The sequence below is a fragment of the Vombatus ursinus genome, unplaced genomic scaffold (assembly GCF_900497805.2).
Source record: "Vombatus ursinus unplaced genomic scaffold, bare-nosed wombat genome assembly UNPS02014817.1, whole genome shotgun sequence".
NCBI lineage: Eukaryota > Metazoa > Chordata > Mammalia > Diprotodontia > Vombatidae > Vombatus > Vombatus ursinus.
In genome coordinates, this window is record NW_020954595.1 from 10,179,925 (window position 1) to 10,206,088 (window position 26,164).

At 44.6% G+C, this 26,164-nt stretch overlaps 1 protein-coding gene across 1 annotated transcript in view; it reads left to right on the forward strand.

Annotated features, from left to right (window-relative positions):
* Positions 1-1,461: 1,461 nt before the first annotated feature.
* Positions 1,462-26,164, forward strand: part of HECW1 (HECT, C2 and WW domain containing E3 ubiquitin protein ligase 1) — a 146,475-nt gene continuing 121,772 nt past the window's right edge. The window contains exons 1-2 of the mRNA XM_027835905.1: positions 1,462-1,780; positions 17,009-17,116. Of these exons, the coding sequence (XP_027691706.1) occupies positions 1,492-1,780; positions 17,009-17,116 (397 nt within the window). The 5' untranslated portion in view covers positions 1,462-1,491. The remainder of the gene's footprint in view (positions 1,781-17,008; positions 17,117-26,164) is intronic.

Consider the following 26,164-nt stretch of genomic DNA (forward strand, 5'->3'; position numbering starts at 1 on the left):
GGCATTTTTATAAATGATGTATACAAATGTGTGTATGTATGTGTGTACATATATATACATATGTGTATGTGCATATATATATATATGTATATATATCTTACAAAGCACTTAAAAATATTATCTTATTTGATCCTCACAACAATCCTGGGAGCTAGGTGCTATTATTATCCTCATTTTAAAGATAAGGAAATTGAGGCAGACAGAAGTCAAGTGACTTGCCCAGGGTCTCACAGCTAGTAAGCGTCCAAGGCAGGATTTAAATTCATGTCTACCTGACTCCAAGTCTAGTGTTCCATCCACCGCACCACTTGGCTGCGGCCCAGAAGTCTCCAAGAGGCACATTTAAACTTGACGTAACAAGAAAATTCCTAAAAATCAGAGCCAAAAGTACAATGAGCTGCCTTGGCGAGGGGAGGGGAGGGGATGGCCCCTTATTGGGACCTGCTTTCACGGGCTAATTTTTGCCAGTTCCATGTTAAAGTAGGTGGTCTGTGAGGCTCCTTTCAAGTGTGAGATCCTGTGATGGTGCAGCTGCCCCATCAGTCTCTCAGTCTGCTCAAGGACTGAGCACCCCGAGTCCACCTCGTAACCTCGATGCCAGGGGAAGGGCATGCAGGGGAGAGGGGCTGTGATGGGCAAGAAGGAAGGAGCCAAACGACCCAGCTGGTGGACCCATTGAGTGCTGCTGGCTGGCGCTGCAGGTCCCGGTCCAGGCTGGGCCTCTGCTGGTCTTCAGATTGGGGTATTGAACCAATATTGACCGATAACCATGGCATCCTCCATACAAGGAATTTGACAAACCAAATGTAACTTATTTGAAGGGTTGATCAGATGGTGTTTTAAACCCCCTCTCCTATCTAGGGCATCATTATTTCATTTTTATTTTTAATTTTTTTAAAAAATTTCATAGCATCTTGTTTTCTCATTTCCTGATCTTCCTCTCTCCTCACCCCTCACCCTCACCCTGGCCCTTTCAATGAGCCTTCCTTTGTGATTAAAAAACAATTAAGGAAAGCCGACCCACGCATCCAGAGAGGATGATGTGGAAGAGGGAAGGTGGGGGAGAAATTCTGCCCCTTCATCCCAGTCTTGCTAACCTCAAGTAGACCAGGAAGACCTGAGCGTGTACCGTTGCAGGGTCCCCTCATCAAGCATCCGTCTGGGCTCCTGCCATTGCTGTGGGTATGGGGTAATACAGTGGGTCTTGTATAACTCCTGGACAGCCAGGCTCTCCTGTTGAATCCCTGGGGCAGAGGCTTCCCTTGCTGGAAGTCCCAGTTCTGCCTTCAACAGCTAAGCCATCTCTTGTTTGGACTTCATCTTGGGCCTCACACCCACAGCCCCAGGCATGTGGTAGGTGCTTAATAAACACTGCTGACTGCAGGTTTCCCTGTGGACAGCAGCTGACAGTGGCCAGGGTGCTCTGAACGCCATCTTTACCTCTCGCCTTCCCAGAATCTGTACCAGAACCGATTTCTCGGCCTGGCCGCCATGGCCTCTCCATCACGGAACTCCCAGAGTCGGCGCCGGTGTAAAGAGCCACTGAGGTACAGCTACAACCCTGACCAATTCAACAACCTCGACCTCAGGAATGGGCCACACAACCCAGTCCCCATTCCTCGGTCCACCAGCGACACGGACCTCGTCACCTCTGACAGTCGCTCCACGCTCACAGTCAGCAGCTCCTGCTACTCCATCGGCCACTCTCAGGACCTGGTCATTTACTGGGACATCAAGGAGGAGGTGGACGCCGGGGACTGGATCGGCATGTACCTCATAGGTGAGTATTCCTGGCAGGGGCCACATTCTTGGACAGTGCTGAGTGCTCTCTGGGCTGAACTACCTACTCATCCTGGCTGGGAAGTTGGGCACATTAGACAGGAGCCTTCAGCATCCTTGGTCCCAAAGTTCTGAGCTTGTAGGTAGAATACAGACACTGGGGAGAAGGAGGAGGAATTGGGAAAAGATACAAACTGAATGATGTCTATGCAAATTTGGACAAAACTTAGCTGAAACTAAAAAAAACAATTTATGAACCACGAGATGCTATAAGGAGACAATGCGGAAGCCACAGAGCCAAGGAAAACGGAAGGTTGGGAAGTAAGGCAGATGCCACAAGTGACTGCATCGAGTTCACACTCAAGCAGTGGCAAGGTGAAACAATGGTTAGAGTTCTGGCTTCGGGGTTGGTGGACCTGGGTTGGAATCCTGGCATTGCCACTGACTCCCTGTGACCTTGACTGTCCAAGGTCACTTCCCTTGCTGGGATCTGTAAGATGAGGGACCCTGAGATCCTTGCCAGCCCTATGTCAACATCACATTGGAGGAATGGGGTTCACCTTCCTAGCTTGTGGGTCCCCTAGGGAATCTGCAGATCTCAGGACCCCTGAAGGGGTCGCGAGCTTCCCAGGACATGCTCTATACTAGGAGTGTGGAGCTGAAGTGAGTGTCCCGTGCAGGTCTTGGAGGATCAAAGGTCAGGCAGTGGCTGATCACCATTTGGATGGATAGGAGAAAGGGGGTTGCCCCAGAGCAGCTCCGGGCAAAGTCCCTCCTGCTCGGCCTCTTGGAGGGCCTGGCTGACTTGTGTGTGCCACTCCCTGCCAACCCCAGGACACACAGAGCTTGCAGGACACTCCCCAAGGCTTAAGAAGGTACATAAGGCGTCTGGGAGCTGTAGGACTGTGGGCCGGGGGTTCCCCAGAGGACAACGGCCGATATTTATCGGGATAAAAGGAGAAGCGGGATTCGTAGCTTCTCTACGATCTCCATTTCATGGACAGTGGGGGGAGCCATGCGGACACGAATCCCCACTGAACTCTTCCCTTCCCTCCTCCCCAGCAGCCCTGCGCTGGCTGGGAACCCCATCGTTCCCACGTCCCAGCTCCCCTCGGGGTTGTCTTCCACCAGTGGAATGTAAGCTCCTGCAGGGGAGGGACTGTCTTGTTTTCTTGGATTCGTCTCCCCAGCACGGGGCACACAGTAATTGATTAATAAATGCATTGTCCATCTTCTGTTGATCCCTTCCTGCTGACAGCGTGTGGGCCAATGGGCTGCCTACAGCATTTGGAACCTGAAGACCCAGGTCTTGCCCTGTCTCTGCTGGGGGAAAACCTTGGGCAAGACAATGATTCTCCCCCGGTGTCTCATGCTTCCTGAGGGTGGAGCACAGTCATCTTGGGGTGAGGGGGGGCACTCTCACACTGTCGTCCAATCTAAAGCTTCCTGCTTCACAACAAACCCAAGAAAATTAAATGACTCATGGTCATAGGGCCCTGGATCTGTAATTGGAAGGGACTACAGAAACATGTGAGGTCTGACTCCCCCATTTTACAGATGAGCAAAATAAAGCCCAGAAAGATGAAGGGAATGAGCCTTTACGTGCCACCTGCTACATGCCAGGCACTGTGCTAAGTGATTTACAATAATTATCTCATTTGATCCTCTCAACAACCCTGGGAGGTAGGGTGCTGTTATTATCCCCATTTTATAGTTGAGGAAACTGAGGCAAATTGAGGTGAAGTGACTTACCCCTGGTCACACAGTGAGTTGGAATCAATGTCAGGATTTGAACCCAGCTCCCTTGACTCCATCAACTTTTCCACTGTCTTACACTGCCCCTTCTCATTCTATCGTCCATCTAGATCTCATTTCTTCCAGAACAGATCTGGAGACCAAATATTTGGCCACTTAACACAGTGAATTAGAGTATAGGAATGAGAGCTCCCTTCACAGTCCTGACCAAGATTCAGTTCCCTTCTCTCTGAATTCCTAGTTTATGACCAAGGGCTTCTGTGAAGGTCTGGTGACAGGGGAGGTGATCGCTCTATCCGACCAGACCTGAGATTTCACTGGCATCGAGGACCTGCAGGAAGGAAACGCCCTTGCTCCACAGTATCAGGTCTTCTGGGGAGCCCATGGCACAGAGAGGTTAGGCAGGGCCACACAACTAATTTGTGATGGGGCAGGGCTTGAACCCAAATCCCCCTGACTCCTCTCTCCACAATGTATCTCTTTATGAATTAGAAGATGGAGTGGCAGGTCGGTCTCACCAGAACAGGGAACCTGGCAATTCTCCTGTGGGGGGAGAGACGGCTGAGACATCCCAGGATCAGGGTTTGTCTGACTGGTTTTGGTTTCTGAGACTTGAATGCAGCCCCTGCAGGAGGTGGGTGAGCCGGAACGAGGCTGCCCCCTCCACAAGCTGTTCCATGTAATTGTTTCAGGTTCTGACCCCTCCCACAGAGAGAAGTCTAAGCTCATCGTTTGCCTCAGGGGCTTTGACTTGGAGCCGAGGGACACCCCGGGTTAGACCCCAAAAACCCCTTCAGGAGCCATGTGGCTGGACAGGTCACAAGCTCAGGAAGCCTCTGAGATCTCAGGACCCCTCCCCTCCAGGGGGAGGTGGGGCTTCTGGGGCTCTGTGCAGGCCTGCCCACTGAGCCTCCAGACCTCCTCTGCTCATTTTTATACAGAAACAGCCTCTTGGTAGCGGGGCCCTGGAGCCTCTGGGTCTGAGGAGAACCCTGACTCAAAGTTTTACCCATGGGGAGGATCTGGAAGCATCAGAATGGGATAGAAGAGTTGGCATCAGTCACAACTGTGCCCTGTAAGAGGAAAGATCTTGTGAAAACCCTGGGGTTGGAGTCAGCAGACCTGAGTTTGAATCCCACTTATCATGTGTATGACCTCACTTCCCTTCCCGGGGGCTCATGAGTAGAGTGCAAAAGAGGCTTCTTCCTCATCTGCAAAGGGAAGGGTCAATTAGTCTGGGAGCCCCTAGGAAGCACCAAACCCAGCGCTGAGCAGGTTTGCACTCAGTGCCTCTAAGGTCCCTGCTCTGTCTACGTCCATGAATCGATCACACAGGGTCTGCGTCAGAGGCAGGGGCCATTATCAGATCAATTGGAATCTGATGAGTAAATGACAAGACACGATGTGAGAACAGGCAGACTGAGGGTGTCAAGACCTCTAGCCATTGCCTGCTGGGGAATGTTTAACAACCAGCTCTATAGAAAAAAAATGCCATTGGTCTGATGGGAAAAGTTTAACAACCAGATCCACAAGGGAAAATGTACTGAGGATGCATTTTTTAAATTTAATCTGCATAATTAATATTTTCTCTATCTTTTTTTAAGTCTAAGCAATCAGCAAAATGATAAATTGAGCCCTGAATCATAGCATTTGCTGATTTTCAAGGTGTAAATGTTTCTAAGGAAAACTAACCAATTGGCTCTCCCAAGATGGTTCAAGCTGGCTCCAGCACACCCCATCCTCTCCTCATGTGCCATGTTGCACTCCTGTCCAGCCCAGCATCCATGAGCGCCTCTCGTGGCAGCGGGCAGGTGGGCATGGAGCCGGCCTTTGACTCGGCTCCGCAGCATGCTGGGGACTGCAGGAAGCCTGGGAAACAGCCTGGCTTTTTTTGCAGAAAAGAAGCAATCGCTGCAGAAGGCCGATTATGCGAACAGCTGAGTAACCCAAACAGTGTGACAAGCGGGCTCACGTCCCCACACGCACACATGCGTGTGCTGAGAGAGAATCCCAAGGCAGACGTAGTTTGAAAACAAGTGAATTTCAAAGGGATACAAACAGTTATTACCATTGGCTGTGGAAATGTTGTTTTTGAGAAGTAGCTGGATACTGAGTAGAGTAACGAATAAAGTCTCAGCCCAAGAGCCAGGGGTAGCCCTGGATTTGAATTCTGCCTCTTTGTGACCACGGACCAGTCACCCAAAACTCTGTGCCTTGGTTTCCTCATCTGCAATATGGTGACAGCCCTTCTCTTCAAGGGCTGTTGTAGGGCTCACGTGAGAAGATGTTTTTAATGTACTTTAGAAACCTCACAGTACTGTGATCAGCTATCACAACTGAGTGGGTCACAGAAAGGATACTTGGTGAGATGCTGTTTCCAGATTCTTTGTCAATGCCAGAGGAGAAGGTAAAAATGAATCACCTGAAGCTGGCTGCATCTTCTGAAAAGTCTTCCCTGAGACAAAAGTAGCCCTTCCCCCACCTGCCCCTGAGAGCTGAGCCATCTGCCCAGGCCGCCCCTCCCCACACCCCACCCCCGCAGTCTATTAAATGGCCCAATAGAACTGGCCCTGGCAGAGAGCCAACCCGAGCCAGTTACTTTGAGTGTTCATATTTGAGTTTGTTGTATATGCATTTATTAAGCACCTACTATATTCCAGGCACGAGAGACAAAAGACAAAAATGAAATAAATGGCCTCTGCCCTCATAGAGCTTACATTCTAGCAGGGGCAAGCAATGTAAACAAACACAAATTATATAAGGGAAGGGAACAGTCATTTATTAGGCACTGACTATGCTAAGTGCTTTACAATTACCTCATCTTATCCTCACAATAATCCAAGGAAGGAGCTTCTATTGTTATCTCCATTTTATAGTTGAGGAAACTGAGGCAAACAGAGCTGAAGGGACTAGCCTAGGGTCACAAAGCTAGTAAGTGCCTGAGGTTGGATTTGATCTCAGAACTAACCACACTGCAACATCTAGCAGCCTATACAAAGTAAACACAAAGTGATTTTAATGGAGGAAGCTCAGAAGACCATATGTTGGCTGAGCCTTAAAGGGAGCCAGAGGTCCCAAGAGTTAGGGGTAAGATAGGGGGAGGAGAGTGTTCCAGGCCTGGGGGCTAGCCTTGGCAAAGTATAGAAGCTTGAGATGTAATACTGAGCACATGGCAGTACAAAGACATCAGAGAGAGAGAGAGGGAGAGAGAGAGAGAGAGAGAGAGAGGGAGGGAGAGAGAGAGAGCTTCTTTTAGGAATATCGATTTGGCAGCTCTGTGGAGGATGGATGGGGGAGGACATGGTCAGTTAGGAAGTTATTACAACAGTTTGAGTGAGGGATGATGGAGATCTGAGACGGGATTTAATCACACAAACTCACACATCCCAAGGAACATCTCCTCCCTAGGAAGTAAGCTCTTTCAGGGAAAGGGAATATTTGAGATTTTTGTCGGATTTTGTTGGTGCCAGATTACTGAACTGGTCTGTATTTGAACTTGACCTCTCTCATTTAAACATCCCCAGTTCTCTCAAGGGATTCTTATATAGATGAACTTGACCCAAAATGGTCACCCCACCCATGGACACTCCAGCTTATCAGTGTCCTGAAGAATGTGGTGTCCATAATTGAACACAGTCCTTGCCTGGGTATCCACGAGGGCAGCCAGAGCACAGGAAATGGAGCACTGGGCTGAGTCCTGTGTTCAGTGCTTCTCGTAGGTGGGGCACTGGGTGGCATTAGCTTTCAAGGTTGCCAGATCACACTGCTGATTGGCATTCAGGTTTCTGTCCATTGAACCCCCCCTTTTCCAGACAAACTGCTCTCTAGTCCTGCTTCCCTCAGCTTCTGCTTGGGAAGTTCATTTCTAGAAGCCAAAGGCAAGACTTTTTACCTTTTCCTACTAAATTTCAGCTTTTTAGATTGAGTCCAAGTTTCTAGCCTGTTAAGGTCCTTTTAGATCCTTTCCTGCAGTGCACTAGCTGCCCCTCCCAGCTATGTGTCATCTACAAATGGAGTAAGAATGCTGCCATTGCTTTTATCCAAGTTGTTGATGAAAAGATTGGGCAACACCAATCTACGCACAGAACCCTGAGGCATTCCACTAGAGACCTAAGTTGACATCAAACTTTCAATCAATTTCAGATCTTCCTGATTGTACTGTAGTGACAGTAGCTCCCTGACCTCTCAATCCACCACATGGAAGGAAAGAAACAAGCATTTATTTAGCACCTACTGTGTGCATTATATTACATACTTCCCAAATATAATTTCTTTTCATCCTTACAACAATACTGCAAAGTAAGTGCTACTATTATTTTCTTCATTTTGCAGATGAGGAAACTGAGGCAAACAGAGGCGAAATGACTTGCCCATGATCATACTGCTACAAGTGTCTGAGGCTGGATTTGAACTCAGGTCTTCCTGACTCTGGCCTAGTGCTCTATGCACTATGGCACCACCTCGCTGGGGATCCCAGAATAGCAACTTCATTCAATGCTTTTCTAACATTTAGGTAAACTTCATCTATAGCCACCTCTGCTCTAATAGCCTAATAACCCTGCCCAAGAAAGAGCTAGTCTGGCATGACCTATTCTTGAAGAGGCTACCACTTCTTTTGTTTTTCTCCCTCAATCATCCCATTAATGACACACTCTGAAATTTTTCCTGGAGATAAGGCTGACCTCATCTGCCCATCATATACAGATGACATTCCCTCCACCTTCTGAAAATTGACTCTTCACCCTCCAATTCAAGGCTGCTTCTCCCATGTCTGTAGTCTTCACAGAGTCAATGAGGGCCTCTCACCAGTCACATGTGCCTATTTACAAACAAACCAACAAACATCTAAGGGCAGCTTCCATCTGGGCATAATGACTTGAATTCGTCAAAGACAGCTACTCCCTTATGAACTTCTTCGTCTCTTGTGGATCAGTTCCCGGTTTGCCATCCTCCTTGTCCAACAAAACAGACACCAGAGAAGAATCTAGCAGCTCTGCTTTCTCTCCACTGGCAGCATTCACTGTCCCATCCCCCTCCAGCAGCAGCCTTAGCCCTTCCTTCTTGTCCTGGGCTTCTCTTTGGAACCTCAGCTCATGCTGAATGTTAGCACTCCAGACCATCCTTCTAGGCTAGTGCCACACTTCTCTTTTCATCTTTTACTTCCATCCACTGGGTGTCCTCTAACAATGGGATTTGCCATTACCTCCTGAGTCAGTCCTGAGTCAAACACACACTTGAGTACACACACACACTTCTAACCCCTCCAGACTGAATCTTTCCTTGTAACAAAGAAAAAGAATTAAGCAAAAATGCATAGTAGAGTCATCCAGCATCCTAGGGCACACAGGATTCTGCCTAGTAACCCCCCACCTTTCTACCAACTTGGGTGGGGGGAGGATTCATTCATTATCTATTCTCTAGGACCCTCCTTGGTCTTTCTCTTGCTCAAGATCTGTCTTCCTTTAAGGGGTCTTGTCACTTAGAGTATATTTAGTCATTGTGAATGAAGAGCTTTGGGGTATACTTAATTTGCTCCCATCAATTCATACAAGGATTCCCCTATTTCTGTGAATTTCTCATCTTTATTATGTCTTATGTGTATCGACTCCAGGTTTTTTCCTGCCCATTCTTCAGTTGGTAGGCACCCACTTTCTTTCAGGTTTTGACTAACACAAGTTTTAATCTATACTGAATTTTTGTTTCTCTCTTGGATTTCTTTGGGGGTATGTGCCCATAAGGACAATCAGTGGTTTGAAGAGTATAAACAGGTGAGTCACCTTTCTTCCAGTATTCCAAATTGATATTCAGAATAATTAGGCCAATTAAAAGTGTCAATAACTTTGTTAGTGGGACTGTCTTTCCAAAACCCCTTAAACACACAGATTGCTTTTTTAAAAACTAATTTTCTGGATGTAAGGTGAAGTCTCAGAGTTATTTACTCTACATTTCTCTTACTGGTAGTGATTTGGAATATGTGTAATGTATATTCATATAGTTCTTTACATTAACAATTTTCCATTGGAAAGCTGTTTGGTTGATTGGAGAATGACCCTTGGTGTTGATATATTTCTGTCAATTCTTTATACAGCTTAGATGTCAGATTTTAAAAATAAATTTATTTATTTATTTTTAGTTTTCAACATTCACTTTTATAAGATTTTGAGTTCCAAATATTTTCCCCTTCTCTCCCCTCCCCCAGCCCCAAGACGGGGCATGTCAATTGATATAGGCTCAACATATACATTCATATTAAGTGTATTTTCACATAAGTCATGTTGTAAAGAAGAATTAGAACCAATGGGAGAAACCACAAGAAAGAAGGAATTTAAAAAAAAAGAGAGAAAGAGCAAATAATATGTTTCTATCTACATTCAGACTCCATAGTTCTTTTTCTGGATGTGGACAGCATTTTCTATCATGAGTCTTTTGGAGTCATCTTAGATCCTTGCCTTGCTGAAAAGAGATAAGTCTATCAAAGTTAGTCATCACATAATGTAGCTTTTACTGTGTACAAGTTCTCCTGGTTCTGCTCACTTCACTCAGCATCAGACCATACAAGTCTTTCCAGGTTTTTCTGAAATCTCTTGCTCATCATTTCTTTTTTTTTAATTAATTTATTTTGAATTATCAACAATCACTTCCATAAGCTTCTGAACTTCAAAGTTTTCTCCCTCTCCCTCCCCATCTCCCTCCCCAAGAGAGTGTGCAATCTGATATAGGCTATACATATACATTCTTATTAAACATATTTTCACATTAGTGATGTTGTGAGTAAGAATTAGAGCAAATAGGAGGAACCACCAGAAATAGGAAACAAAATACAACAGAATAAAAAAATAGCAAATAGTATGCTTCAATCTGCATTCAAACTCCATAGTTCTTTCTTTTTTGTGGATAGCATTTTCTATCATGAGGCCTTTGGAGACATCTTAGATCCTTGTATTGCTGAGAAGGGCTAAGTCTATCAATATTAGTCATCGCACAACGTGGCTCTTACTCTGTACAATGTTCTCCTGGTTCTGCTCACTTCACTCAGCATCAGACCATACAAGTCTTTCCAGGTTTTTCTGAAGTCAGCCTGTTCATCATTCCTTATAGCACAATAGTATTCCATTACATTCATATACCACAACTTGTTCAGCCATTCCCCAACTGATGGGCATCCTCTCAATTTCCAATTCTTGGCCACCACAAAAAGAGCTACTATAAAAATTTTTGTACATGTGGATCCTTTTCCCATTTGTATGATCTCTTCAGGATACAGACCTAGAGGTGATATTGCTGGGTGAAAGGCTATGCACAGTTTTATAGCCCTTCAGGCATAGTTCCAAATTTTCCTACATCTTCTCCAGCATTTATCATTTTCGTGTTTTGTCATGTTAGCCAGTCTTATAGATGTGATGTGGTATGTCAGAGTTGTTTTGATTTGCATTTCTCTAATCGATAGTAATTTGGAGCATTTTTTCATATGACTATAGACAGCTTTAATTTCTTCATCTGAAAGCTGCCTGCTCATAACCTTTGACCATTTCTCAATTGGGGAATGACTTGTATTCTTATAAATTTAACTCGGTTCTCTATTTTAGAAATGAAACTTTTATCAGAGACACTGGTTGTAAAATTTTTTTCTCACTTTTCTGCTTCCCTCCTAATCTTGGTTGCATTGTCTTTGTTTGTGCAAAAACTTTTCAATTTAATGTAATGAAAATTATCCATTTTGGATTTCATGTTTCTCTATCTCTTGTTTGATCATAAATTCTTCCATTCTCCATAAATCTGACAGTTAAACTATTACTTGTTCTCCCAGTTTGCTTGCAGTATCAGCCTTTATATCTAAGTCATGTACCCATTTTGACTTTATTTTGGTATACAGTGTAAGATACTGGTCTATGCCTAGCTTCTGCTATACTATTTTCCAGTTTTCCCAGCAGTTTTTGTCAAATAGTGAGTTCTTATCCCAGAAGCTGGAGTCTTTGAGTTCATCAAACAGTAGATTACTATAGTCATTGGCTACTGTGTCTTGTGTACCTAACCTATTCCACTGATCCCCCCACTCTATTTCTTAGCCAGTACCAAGTACTTTTGATGATTGCTGCTTTATAATACAATTTAAGACCTGGTACAGCTAGCACCTTTTCTTGCATTTCTTTTCATTAATTCCCTTGATATTCAGGACCTTTTGTTCTTCCAGATGAATTTTGTTATGATTTTTTCTAGCTTTCTAAAATAATTTTTGGTAGTTTGATTGGTATGGCACTGAATAAGTAAATTAATTTAGGTAAAATTATCATTTTTATTATATTAGCTCAGACTACTCACAAGAACTGACATTTTTCCAATTGTTTAGATCTGACTTTATTTGTGTGAAAAGTGTTTTGTAATTGTGTTCATATAGTTCTTGGGTTTGTTTTGGCAGGTAGACTCCCAAATATTTCATAATGTCTATAGTAACTTTAAATGGAATTTCTCTTTCTATCTCTTGCTGTTGGGCTTTGTTGGTAATACATAGAAATACCAATGATTTATGTGGGTTTATTTTCTATCCTGCAACTTTGCTAAAGTTGTTTATTATTTCAAGCAGTTTTTTACTTCATACTCTAGGACTCTCTAAGTATATCATCATATCATCTACAAGAGTGATGGCTTTGTTTCTTCTTTGCCTATTCTAATTCCTTCAATTTCTTTTTCTTCTCTTATTGCTAAAGCTAACATTTCTAGTACCATATTGAACAACACTGGTGATAATGGACATCCTTGTTTCACCTCCAATCTTATAAATGTCAGATTTTAATGAGGGATATTGGATGCAAATCTTTTTCTCACTGAACACGACCTGTTTGTACAAAAGCTTTTGTAATTTTAAGTAATAAAAATTGCCCATTTTATCTTTTATGATTTTTTCTATCCCTTGTTTAGTTAAGCATTCTCCCCATCTCCATAATTTGGAAAGATCCCTCCTTCCATCCTTCTCTATGTTCTTTATGACATGACTTTAATATTCAGATCTTTTTTGAGCTTATTTTGGTATATCATGTGAGATACTGGTGTAAATCTAATTTCTGCCAATCTGCTTCCTAATTTTCTTAGAAGTTATTTATGGTTTTCTTTAATCATCAGACACTAGATTCCTGCTTCTTCTTGCTTCTGTTTTTTGTTTATCTAGTCTATTCTATTCATCAACTTTTCTCCTTTTTCACCAAGACCAATGAGGTCTGATGACCTTTGTTTTGAAAGACCTTTTGAGATCTGGTGATGGAATGCTTCCTTTATTCAGAGATTCAGAGGCAGCTAAGGAGGGCAGCAATACAACCACACTGACTTGCAATCAGGATGACTTGAGTTCGAATTCAACCTCAGACATTCACTAGCTACATGACCCTCAGCAAGTCATTTAACTTCTGTCTGCCTTAGTTTCTTCCATCACAAAATGGGGGAAATAATAGCATCTACCTCCTAGGGTTGTTAGGGTCAAAGGAGTTAATAATAGTAAAGCATATAGAACAGTGCCTGGCACATAGTAGGCACTTAAATGTTTGTTTCCTTCCTTCATGTGTTTTCTTATTATTTCCCTGGAGAGTCTAAAATTTGTGTTGTGCCAGATGAAGTTTTAATTTTTTCTAGTCCTACTAAGTATCCTCTTTGTAGTATAAGTGATATAGCTCTCAATTTATAGATTAATTAGGTAGTATTATCATTTTGTCATGTTGGAAGAGCCCAGTCATATAGAGTGAATAGTTCTCCAATTATAGGTCTTCGTTTATTTCTGTAAGGAATGCTCAATATTTATATAAATCTTGTGTGGGTCTTGGTGGATTGATTTTCAATTTTAATGCATTTTGCAGATATTTTAAATGGAATTTCTCTTATTCCTGATTTTTCATAAGTACTATCTACGTATGCGAATGGCTATCATTTTTATCTAGGTTATTTACTGAAATTCTTAAATATATTACTTAGTTTCTGTGGTTATTCAGTAGGTTTTTTAAGCACATCACAATATAATTTGCAAATAGGCAAAATTTTGTGTCATTGTTGGTGTTTATACCTTCAAAGTTGTTCTCCTCCTATCTGTCCATGCCTTTTAAAAATCTAAGCTGGCTAGCGGGTTCTATGTGCATTTGCACTGATCTCTTTTAAGACTTTTCTTCTTCATAATTATTTCTCCTTGAGTATCAGAATTTCATTCTTGAGAACTTAAAATGGCATTGACTATATCATTTCAGTCTATGGAATCTTATATATCCTTCCTCTAAATTCTTTAAAATCTATTCTCCCCAAATATTTTATCAGACTGTTCCCAGTTTTCCATCTTTATCTGTAACAAATTCTAACAGTTTGACCACTTGCCATCCCTCAAGCTCTAGAGTCCCATCTTTTCCACCCCAGCAAAGTGTCATGGTTCATTAGTGAAGGACTGATCCAGGATCTAATTTGCCCATATTCATTCTTACACTTTTATCATCAGGACTAAACATCAAGACACTATTGGCTGCTTTTCTATTAAGAGAGAGGGGAGAGGAAGAAGATAGACAGATAGAGAGTTAGACAAGAGAGAGAGAGAGAGAGAGAGAGAGAGAGAGAGATGGAGACAGAGAGAGACAGAGAGAGAGAGAGAAAGCCCTTCAGCAGATGTACAGATAATAGAAGCCCTGACTCTAACACTATAATTAACATAGTACGTGCCGGGTTTGGGAATTTTTTCCTGAATTCCTCATCTATTCCCTTTCCTTGCCTTCTTTATCCGTAGTATGCTCTGATGATAACATTACTTCTGTTTTCATTGATCTTCACCCAAATGTCTCATGCCACCCTTATCCTGGATGCTCTATATGAGTAGATCCATTTAATATATGATATTCCTTCACCCTTTACCTATCCACTTGAAAGGGGGTGGGGGCATAACTGTTCAGAGTCACCTTCCAGACAGAAATCTCATCCTACCAACTCTTAAAGATAACTGTGAAATTAAAATTGCCTACTAATGTCAGGAGCTCAGGTGCTACAGTGGCTAGTGTTGGCATTAAAAAGTCATGAATTCAAATCCAGATTCATACACATACTAGTGTAGAGGCAGCAAGGTGGCACCACAGGACACAGAGCACTGAACCTGGCATCAGGATGACCAGAGTTCAAATCCAGACTCAGATATTTCCTAGTAGTGTGACTCTGGGCAAGTTCCTTCACTTCTGTCTGCCTCCATTTCATCAGCTGTAAAATGGGGATAATAATAGCCCCTATACCCCACTCATGGTTATTGTGAAGATCCAATAAGATAACATCTACAAGTGCATGGCAAACCTTAAAGTGCTATGGAAATGCTAGTTGTTATTAAATTCCTTGTTACACAGACTTTGTGCATTTACATCTAGGCAATTAAGTCAAGGAGAATTTTATTGTGACTCTTTGCTTAGATTATTGGACTTTTTCTTAGGTCCAAAATTGCTGTCCTCCTCATATCCATCTCCCAGAATGCTTCTTCTCCTCCAAGGCTCAGCTTAGGTATCACCTCTTCCGTAAAGGCTTCTGTCTTCCCTTCCCCGCCTTGTTCTTGCTCTTGACTGTCCCAAATTTCTCTGTTTGCTTCTCTGCATCCACACTGTACCCCCCCATGGGGGAGGGGTGTGCAAGTATGTGTGTGTGTTTGTGTATGTTTCTTTCCACCCAGCACCTTGCCCTTTCTCCATATTTAAGAGACATTAATTTAATATTGTTGAAGTCTTTCATTCCTGGGCATATGGCACTAGACTGTGTCTACACTGGCTTACAAAAGCAAATCAGAAATGACACCTGGCGTCCAACTCAACCTTGTGGCAAGAGCCTGGCTGCTGGCAGAAGCTGGGGAGTACCTACGAGAGGCCCTTCTAAGCGCATATCTCAGAAGGCTGACCCCCTCAGAAGCTTGCTCTGTTTAGCTTGCCCCTCAAAGATTCCTCCTGAATGAGGCAGAGGGGTGAGGCAGCAGATTTACATTTCCTGGAAGTGTGATTTTCATTAGTAAGGGAGCCTCTGGAATTGGCTTTGATGGCTTACCCTGCAAATCGAAAAATAAATCAGCTTGAGGGAGGGAGACTGGGAGAGTGTGCCACTTCCTTTGGGAGGAACAGCTCATGAGAAGGCTTAGTTCTGAGCCCTCCGTGATTCACTTGGACATAGAAGCAATTTTGCAATGCCACGTTCTGTTCCTAGGCTATCCCAGTAACAGTGCATGTCTACAGAGCCCTCACCACTTCCAAAGGTCTTTCCCTACAATACTCTAGCAGGGGGGAATAATGCTGTTACCATCATCCTACCTCTGACACAGAGTCAGGGAGACCTGGGTTCAGGTCCAGACTCTGACACATCCTGGCTGTGTGACCCTGAACAACTCTCTTTATGTCTCAGTGCTCTGGGCAACTCTCTTAGACTCTAAGAGTGTTTGTAATTCACTTTCCTTTTATTCTCAGATCTGAATTCTCTCCCTCATCTCCTCCTCCCTCATCCATTGAGAAGGCAAGAAAAGCAAAAGGCATTACAAAGATGTACAGTCAAGCAAAACAAATCCCCACATTAACCACGTCCCCAAAAACAAACAAAAAAGGGGGGGAGAGAGAGGGAGGGAGGGAGGGAGGGGGAGGGAGAGGCTGACAGAGACAGAGAGAGAGAGAAACAGAGACAGAGAGGGGGGAGAGGGGGAGAGGGAGGGAGAGAGAGAGAGAGAGAGAGAGAGAGAGAGAGAGAGAGAGAGAGAGAAAGAATGAATAAGCTTCAACCTGCACTCTGGAGTCCATCAGCTCTATCTGGAGGTGGGCAGTCCTGTTTCATCATGAATTATGGTTGATCAGTTAATAAGTCTTTCAAAGCTCACTTCCCATCAGCTCATGTCTCTAAGATGTAAATTGCAGATAAAATGATGACCAGCATTGGGAAGGGGAGTTTCCTCACCTGGGAGTTGCCTTTATCAGTGAAATTGAAGGTCTAATCCCTCTCTGTATCCCTATCATCCCCATTTTACAGATATGGAAATTGAAGTTGGAGAACCTAGACAAAGCAGCTATGTGACATAGCATTAGCCTTGGAGTAAAGAGGATCCGTGTTCAATCTTGCTTCAAACACTTACCAATTGCGTGACCCCTAGGTATATCACTTAATCTCAGTGCCTCAGTTCCCTCCCCATATGTAAAATGGAGATAATAATAGCACCTACCTCACAGAGTTATTGTGAGAATCAAATGGGAGAATGTTTGTGAACCTTAGTGTGATGTATAAATATTAGTTATCATCATGATTACTTTTTCTGTTTAGGAAGAACACAGGAGGTTTACGGCTGTAACATACTCACCATCCAGGTCAGCAGACAGTCCTATAAATGAATAGATGAAGCCTTTCCACTAAGCCCAAGTTGGGTCTGCATCATAGTGCATTGAACTTTTCTGAACCTGCTTCTGATAGATCTCTCTCTCTCTCTCTCTCTCCCCTTTCTCTCCTGGGAACACAGATGAGGTCTTGTCTGAGAACTTCCTGGACTACAAGAATCGTGGAGTCAGTGGTTCTCACCGGGGCCAGATCATCTGGAAGATTGATGCCAGTTCCTACTTTGTGGAGCGTAAGTATTTTTGATACACGCCCTGTGGGTCTCAGCGGTGGAGAAATGCTGGAGAAGGCTTTGTTTCCCTGTATTCATCATGATTCCTTCTGGAAATGCACTGTGTGAGGGGGGAGGAGGGGAGATTGACTGAGCTATTTCAATAGTAGCCTCAGGAAGAAGTCGTGAGGTGTGGATAAGGATGGTTGGGTCAGGATGATTGCTGCATTAACCTCCATGGATCACAAGCGACCCCAGCCTCTCAGGCAGGAGAAGGACCACAAGCTCCCGCTGTTTTGTCTGTCAAAACTCTGACAGCAAAAGAATGTAGCGAGGGGGAGGGAGGTGTAAGGGGGAGGTGTGGTGTCTACCTGTGTGTGTGCGCGTGTGAGGCAGTCAGGGAGACCTGAGTTCAAATCCTGCCTGAGGCACTTACTACCTGTGTGACCCTGGGCAAGTCATTCAACCACTCAGTGGTGAAGCCTCAGTTTCCTTATCTGTAAAATTGGAATCATATTATTACCTACTTCATGGGGTAGCTGTGAGAATCAAATAAGGTAACATATTAAAATATTTTGCCCACCTTAAAGCACTGTAGAAATGCTAGGTACTATTACATTATATTGTTATAATTACACTATACTATAATATAGAATTCTGTTATATCATAATAGAATTAATTATCTTATTATTGTGGGGCTGTTTTATAGAATTCATGTTAAAAGAAGTTTTTCAGTTGAATTTCCTTAAGAGTATAAATGCACATTCTCGAAGACATCGGGTAGAAATTCCAACCTTTGAGAACAAGAGCAAATTAGGAGCTGAGAGGGTCAGCTAGGTGGTGCAGTGGATAGAGCACGGCACTGAAGTCAGGAGGACTTGAGTTCAAATCCAGCCTCAGACCAAACACTTGACACTTACTAGCTGTGTGACCCTGGGCAAGTCACTTAGCCCCAATTGCCTAAAAAAGAAAAAAATAATAATTAGGAGCTGAGACCTGGGAAGTCTGAGCCAAGGTTCACAAGAACTTTGTGCCTGAAGACATTGCCTGCAAATCCTGGGCACCCTTACCCAAAGACCTTTGCTTATTCCAGAGTGATGAGGGGGCAGGGGGACGCCTGGATTCCTCGAAGGTAAATCTCCTGAAATGAAATCTTTGCCTTTCTCAGTTCACTATAATTAATAGGAATGTTTGTAAAAGCACCTAGAATTTACTCATTACAAGGATTTGAGCCAGGTACATGTGTAAGCTGTGTAAGTCACTGCCTGACACCGTGCACACTTTCTGCATTCAAATCAATGTTAAGCTGTACAAGGGCAGGAGCGGGATGGGGGTGCGAGGCACTGGCTCCTCTGGCCGATGTCTGGGCATTTTGGTGGCCTGGGCCTTACCAAGAGCAGGCCCTTACTGTTTGTTGAAGATAAGCTCAGCATGCCTGGCCTGGGGGAATCCTTCAGGGTGCCGCTGTCCTTGGTGCTGGCATGCCTAAGCAGGATTCTCCAAGTCATCCACACGGAGAGCTTTGAAAGACAAGCAAGGACTCTCACACCTGGAAGGCTGCTTTCTGTGGGGGGGAGGGGTCAAGGACACAGCGTTTGAAAGACAGGACATCTAAAAACATTGGAAATGGAGTTGGGGAAGGGAGCTAGACTACAGTTGTGTAGTGGGAGATGAGGGAAATTAGGCTGATGAGAGAGAACTGCTGGAGACCTTAGAGTAGGGATCCTTAATCTCTTTGTGCCATGGACCCCTTGGGTAGTCAGTCTGGGGCAGGCAACTAGGGAGCCCTTCTCAGAATCATGTTGTTAAATACATAAAATCATATGTGGAGGATTACAAAGGAAATCAATGAAAATGGAATCGTTATCAGAATTTTTTTTTAAGTAAGAAGTTCATAGAACCCCAGGTTAAAAACCCCTGAATTAAAAGGTGGTGAACAGTTTTCCTCAGATACAGGAGGAGAAAATGCTGGGCTTTAATGAGTAGGGAGGCAATATGTCACAATGAGGGGAGAGAGGGGGGTATGCACTAAGAATGACCATCAGATTTGGAGCCAGAGGACCTCAGTTCTCTGGGTGTTTGGCCCCAGAAGACAGGACCTGGGGCACTAGGGGAGGGGGAGGTGTAGAGAGGCCAAGTTCAACTGGATGTCAGGAAGAGCTTGCTGGCAATGAGAGCTGTCCCAAAGTGGGAGGGGGAGGAGTAGTATTCATATTTGGGCCAGATGGAGGAGGGTTCTGGTGCCCTGGGGGAGTGCTCTTAATGCTTAGTTTCTATGACTCCAAATAACAGACAATAAGAGAAAGTATGAGCTCTAAGAAATTGTCTTATGGGAAGAGAATCTGAGTTCATGCGCATGTCCTCAGGGGCCTCCCGCTGTCATCTGGAAATGGAAAGATTTCTGACACCTGAGTGGAGACCTTATAAATAGATGGCAGACAGGGTAGAGCCATGGCAAGTCTGAGTGAGTGACTCAATGAGGAGGGTGATTGATAATTCAGAGCACTGCAGAGCCAGGCAGAAGTATGAGAAGGAAGAACTTGGCAGCTCGAAGTAATGAGAAATCAGTTATCCCTTGGCTTGGGATGATGGGCCTAAACCATCCAATGTGGGCCAATCTGGGGGTGTTTGAAGTGTGAGCAAGTCAGTAGCACAGCAGTGTCTTGTTTAGAGGAAGCCCTGCCTCCAAGGAGCCATATATTTGGCCTGAAGCACCCCTCAATGGCTATTTGGGGGCAGGGGGAGTGGAATGAAGGCATCCCAGGTCTATGCTTCTGTTACCTTAAAGAGAAGAAATCAAATTTGTGTAGAACAGGGCTTGGGGCAGACTCAAGAAAAGTGTTCTCAGGATTCAGAATTTAATCTTACTCCATTACTCTGAAGTGACTGATAATTGCTGCTGAGTGTCCTTAACTTGTTTGGGATGAGGATGGGAGGCATAATTAATTGTCAAATGGGGAAGGACAGAAGGCAGCCAAGAGCCCCAGCTCCTTTTTCATTCCCCGCCTCCAGCCTAGGGGTATGCTTTCGATACCATGTTGAAGTCGGCCCCTCAACCCTGGGCACTTTTCCTTGGTGAGCTCCCTGGTGTGCCAGCTCAAGATAAATGACAGACAGCATTGGAATACAGATAACGCATCATGCTTTTGCACATGCACAGAGGTTCTGTATCACCGAGACAATTTAGAGGGTGTCTGACAAGCTTCTGCCTGGCAGATTGCCTCTTCAGAATGGTATTGATGTGAGTGGAATCATGAGGGCATCTCTTCCATGTGCTTATCTTTAATACTTGGCTGTGTCTCACATTGGCCATTATTTCTCCTTTGATATGTAGGCTCTGTGGAGAAAAGATTTATGGCTAGCTCCCAAACTAGAGAATAGACTTATTATTGCTAAGGTAGGAAAGTGAGAGCTCATGATGTTTCTGCTGCTTCTGCAGGGGAGAACTGGGAGCTTGAGGACCCCACCCTTCGCACATTCCATCTCTCACCACCCCCCAGGATCCTCCTCCTCTTCTGCCATATCTAACTCTCAGGGAGAGTCAAGGCATTGAACTGATTTCCATTTTCACATGTGGGGCAAGTGACCCTTCTCTGCTTTGATGATCTCACTCTACTAGTCAAGTAAAGTCAACAAGTGATGGTTGAGTGCTTACTTGGCATCTGTGCTGAGTGCTGAGGATGCAAAGAAAGGCAAAAAAAGTCCCTGCTCTCAGGGAGCTCCCAGGCTCATGGGAGAGACAACAAGCAAACAAGCTAGGGAGAAGATAAATCAAGGCTGCTGTCAGAAAAAGGGGCCAGCATTAAGAGGGGATCAGGAAAGACTTCTTTGTACAAGGTAAGAGTTTAGCTGGGACTTGAAGGAAGCCAGGGAGACCTGGAGGTAGAAATGGAGAGAATTCTGGGTATAGGGAGCAGCCAAGGAAAATGCCCAGAGTTTAGAGATGGAGTGTCTTGTCCAAGAAATAGCTAGCAGGCCAGTGTCACTGAGTCACAGAGTTTGTGGAAGGGATTAAGCCATAAGAATTCTGATGCCCAAAGGGCTATAAAACTGTGCATACCCTTTGACCAGCAATTGCACTTCTAGGGCTGTATCCCAAAGAGATCATAAAAATGGGAAAAGGACCCACATATACAAAAATATTTATAGCAGCTCTTTTTGTGTTGGCAAAGAATTGGAAATTGAGGGGATGCCCATCAATTGGGGAATGACTGAACAAGCTTTGGTATATGCTTGCAAAGGGATATTATTGTGCCACAAGAAATGACAGGCAGGATGATTTCAGAAAAAAACCTGGAAAGACTTACATGAACTGATGCATAGTGAAGTGAGCAGAACCAGAAGAACATTGTACACAGTAATAGCCACGTTGTGCAATGACTAACATTGATAGACTTAGCCCTTCTCCGCAATGCAAGGATCTAAGACATCTCCAAATGTCTCATGATGGAAAATGCTGTACACATCCAAAGAAAGAACTGTGGAGTTTGAGTGCAGATCAAATCACGCTAAAAAAGAAAAAGGCATAAGAATTCTGAAATGGTGTCAAGGGGCCAGGTCATAAAGGTTTCAAAAGCCAGGCAAAGGGTTTTATGTCAGAGGTCATAGGGAGCCACTGGAGATTATTGAATTGGAGAATGACACGGCAGAACTGCTTCAGGAAGTCAGTCTGATGGCAGAGTGGAAGGTGGACTGGAGTAGGGAGAGATCTGAGGCAAGAAGACCGGACGAGAGGCTACAGCAAGTCCAGCTGAAGGTTTGAGGCCAACTCTGGGAAGTGCCAGAGTCAGCGGAGATGAGGGGGCATATAGGAGAGATGATACAAAAGTGGAATTGGTGGTAGATTGGGTGTGAGGAGCTATCAAGACCTTTCTCCTCAAGCTCCTACGTGCACATGATCCCCTCTATGTGTTAGATGACGTTACCTCTTCCTTCTTTGAGAAAATGGAGACTTTCTAATGAGCTCCCTCAGGCCCCCTCAGAACATATGAAGGAGAAGAGTATAAAATAATCCTGGAATGTCTCCATTCTTCAGCTACATTCTGGGTTCAGCGTGCTCCTTCAGGCTATCCCAGGAATCTGTGTACAATTAATTTATAGCATGGTTTCTATGGGAAAGTCTATTCTGGGCTGACTTACAAACATAGTTCTCTAAAACAACCTGTTGGTCAAAAAAGGATTGCTGGAATTGCATTTTTTAAAATTCTGTTCTGCTTTTCTTTGCCCAAGGATTCCTTTCTTAGATCTTTATCTGGGAAAGAATAAAACCAGTTCATGGAGGGCTTTGCGTACAGCCTGCTTGTCACTCCTTGTCGATGGAAAGCCTCTGGAAGTTTTAGGTGGTGTTGTTGGAACTGGGCATGAGGAAGATTCTTCCAGTAGCTGTGTGAAGGAAGATTGGAGAGACTGGGGCCAGGGAGGCTGGCCCTGAGGGCCAGCTGGGAATGGGGGAGGGCCTGGTTTGAGACTGGGAATATCCAGCAGGGAAGGGATGAGGGGTTGCTGTAGAGGGAGAACCAGCAGCACTTAGTAAATGATGGCAGGCAGGAGGTGAGGGGTGGGAAGTAACTCAGGGGTGGTAATTGGGGTAAAATGGAGAGGTCAGCCTAGAAAGTCTTTGAAATTACTTCAGGCTCTGAAGTCCTAAAGATCGGGCCATTGGAGGAGAAAGGCAGAACAGAGCCAGAAATCAAGGCAGCAGAAATCCTCATGTATGTGAGTAGTTTGTAAGTTAGCTACAAACATACATTCCCATAGAAACCATGGTTTAAATTGGACACAGATGCTTGGGACAGCCTGAAAAAAGCCCATTGGACATAAATGGGACTGAATACGGAGCATTTGCAATGGAAAGTACAATCTTTGGAAGAAAAGACAACTTTCAAAAATATACTATTTTGGCTCTGGGAGGGCTTAGATCCAAAGAGTTAGTAGTGCCTGGACTGCCATACAACACCGATCCCAGGCAATCCTCTGACTTGGCCAGGCCGCCTCTGCAATGTCATGAATGGTTCTAGTAAGGGCATTAACAAGCTGGCGGGTGGCCAGAGGAGGGCAGCCAGGCTGTTGATGGGCTTCAAGCTCAGGCCAGCTTAAGGCTGGCTGGAAGAACTGAGAGTGTGTAGCCTATGGAGGACAGAGACTTTGGGGGACCACGGCATCTCCCTCCAAGCATTTCAAGAGCTCTTGTTTGGAGTAGGGATTAGACTTTTTTAAAGGAAAATCAGGACAACGGTGTCTAGAAGCTGCAGACAGGTTTAGGCTTGAGGTTCAGAAAAATTCCTTAACAATTGGAGCTGTCCAAAGGTCAAATGTGGTCACACTGCTCAGGCAGTCTCTTGTCCAGATCTGGGTTGGATGAAGGACCTCTAGGGCCCCTTCCAACACAATGATTCTATAACTTGTGGATCATCCCAAGAACCTGCCCATTATCCTGGTCTTTGGGTGGCCTTAGGCACTTTATCTAACTTCCCTGGGCCTCAGTTTATTCATTTGTACAATGGGCAGAGGGTTGGACTAAGTGCCCCTTCAGGCTCTAATCCCATGGTCCTCAGGATAACAATTGAAATCTGTTCATCTCATCCTTTGCGGGATTCATAGAACTTTACCTCCAGCCCGAGCCCAGGCAGATAGATGGCCAGCCAGCTATTCATAATTATCCTCCCATGGTCTCCTCCAGTCTTAACCCCAGCCAGATCATTTCACCAAGTGAAGAATAATTAGTTAAAAGAGGACTCCATCAATAAAATAAGCTTAATGGATTTTTTTTAATTTTTACACTGCCTAAACTTCCCTCACATCCCTCACTCCACCCCCTCCCAGAGAGCCATCCCCCATAACAAAGAATTTAGTGCCTACAATATTGAACACCAATATTCCAGGTGCTGTACTCTATCTTGGAGATACAAAGACCAAAATGAGACCATTCCTTCCCTCAAGGAGCTTATACTCAGTGCTACCAGGTGACTCATTTTCTCTGGGGACAGCATCACCAGAAATGGCTCACTGGTAACTCAGGATTTCTGTATCCCTGTATGGGGTGGTATCTGATCCCACCTTCCACACATACACACAGGCCCAGGCACACACACACACACACACACACACACACCACTCACCTATATTATTAACTGGGGGGCATGACTTGTGGGGCTTACACCAAATGTCAAAATTCCTGATTAAGCCTCTCCCCCCTCAAACGTTCATACATATGTGTGCATGTGTGCATATGTGTATGTAAAAGCATGTATATGTACATGCACATACACGTACATGCACATACACATGGACATTTAAGAAGGGACAGTGGGTGAGTGGGTGCCATGGTCAGGCTTCCTGGAATTGAGCTGAGCCTTAATGGAAAATAAGGATTATAAGAGGCTCTGATAAGCAGGGAGAGAATCACAGCCCCAGGTAAAAGACTATGCAGAGACATGCAATCACTAGTTGGATGGTCAAGATCTAGGAATATCATGTCGTCTAGTTTGGCCAGCCTGTAGAGAGGTGGGAAAGGCTGGAAAGGCAGATTGTGAAGGGTGTCTGATGCCAGAAGCAATAGGGAGCCATTGAGCATTGTAGAGCAGAGGCTTTGAAGAGGTCAGCCTTGGCTTGTACAGGGAACCTGTTGGGCTACCAGGAGTTTTGTTTCTAGAACAGACTGGTCCTCTAGCTGCCCCTTGCCTGGGCTAAGTTCCACAGATGTCTGCTAGAGGCTGTGAAATTCCTTTGGCTCATTCCAGGGTTGTGGGTTTTTTTTAAAGGATTGTAAAAACATATAAGAGGAAGTAACATGGTCTTAAATGGAAGAACAGCTCTTGTCTTTCCTTTTGAAAATGGAGCAATAAGATTTCTTCTCCAAAGATGGTAGCTGAACAGAAGGTAGCAATTTGTCCAAGATTATCAAAGAATCTCAGAGCTACAAAGGATCTTGAAGGATATTCAGGTCAGCCCAGACTAGAAACAGAGTCCCCTCTCCAACACACCTGATGAGACAGAAAGATGACCTTGGGCTTAAAAGAAGCAGAGACTGGAGCCCTGCCCTCACTTCCTTGTCCACGTGCATTTGACAGAATTTCTACCATGCTCCTGGAAAATCTGAGGGTCGTTTTCCCCTTAAAGAGCAATATTTTGAGAGCCCTAATGCTACTTTTCTTTTTAAAAATAGATGTTTACTGATATCTGTGTTTTTCATCACCTAAATTTCCCTTTATATCCCTCCCCCCCAACATGCAGAGAGCCATTCCTTATAACAAAAAATTTTACCCCAAAAGAGAGGGGGGGACAAATTCAGCAAAACCAATTAACCTATCACAAAAAAATCTGTCAGCCCTGTAATTTTACAGATGAAGGAACTGAGGCCCAGACCCAGATGTGAAGTGACTTGCCCAAGGTCACAAAAGGATGAAATGACTTACCCAAAGGGAAGTCCCAAAAGAGTCTGTCTCATTATGAGACTCCCTGTGCATTCATCATCTCCCCCTCCCCCGTGCCTCCTTTTCTCCTTCCTTTCCCTGGGGGACTCCTTTCCAGCTCCCTCTCCTCTCCTCTTCTATCCTCTCCCATCTGTCTCTGTCCCTGATCTCTCTCTCTTCTCCTCTCTCTCTCTCTCTTTTCCTCCTCTCCTCTTCCTCTCCTCTCCTCTCCCATCTCTTTCTCTTCTCTCTTCTCCCTCTCTCTCTTCTCTTACCTCTGTGTCTCTATGTTTCTCTCTCCCTCTCTCTCACTGTCTCTCCTTCTCTCCCTCCCTCCTCACCTTTTAGGGATGTCTTTTGCTAAAACTCCCACCTTTTAGCTGCCTGTGCAGCCGCTGTCCTATTGCAAGCCACTGTGGATGTACAATATTCAAATGCAGCAGGACAAAACAAATCCCTACCAAGTTTCACTTGCCCCTGGTCCTCCTGCGTTGTTCTCTTTCCAGACTCCCCTCCAGAGGGAGTGGATCTGATCAGCAAAGCTTCAGGGGGGACTCCTCCACAGGCATTGCCTCCAGCTGTTGGTTATCGAAGTCGGCATCCTTCAGGCTGTGTGTGTGTGTGTGTGTGTGTGTGTGTGTGTGTGTGTGTGTGTGT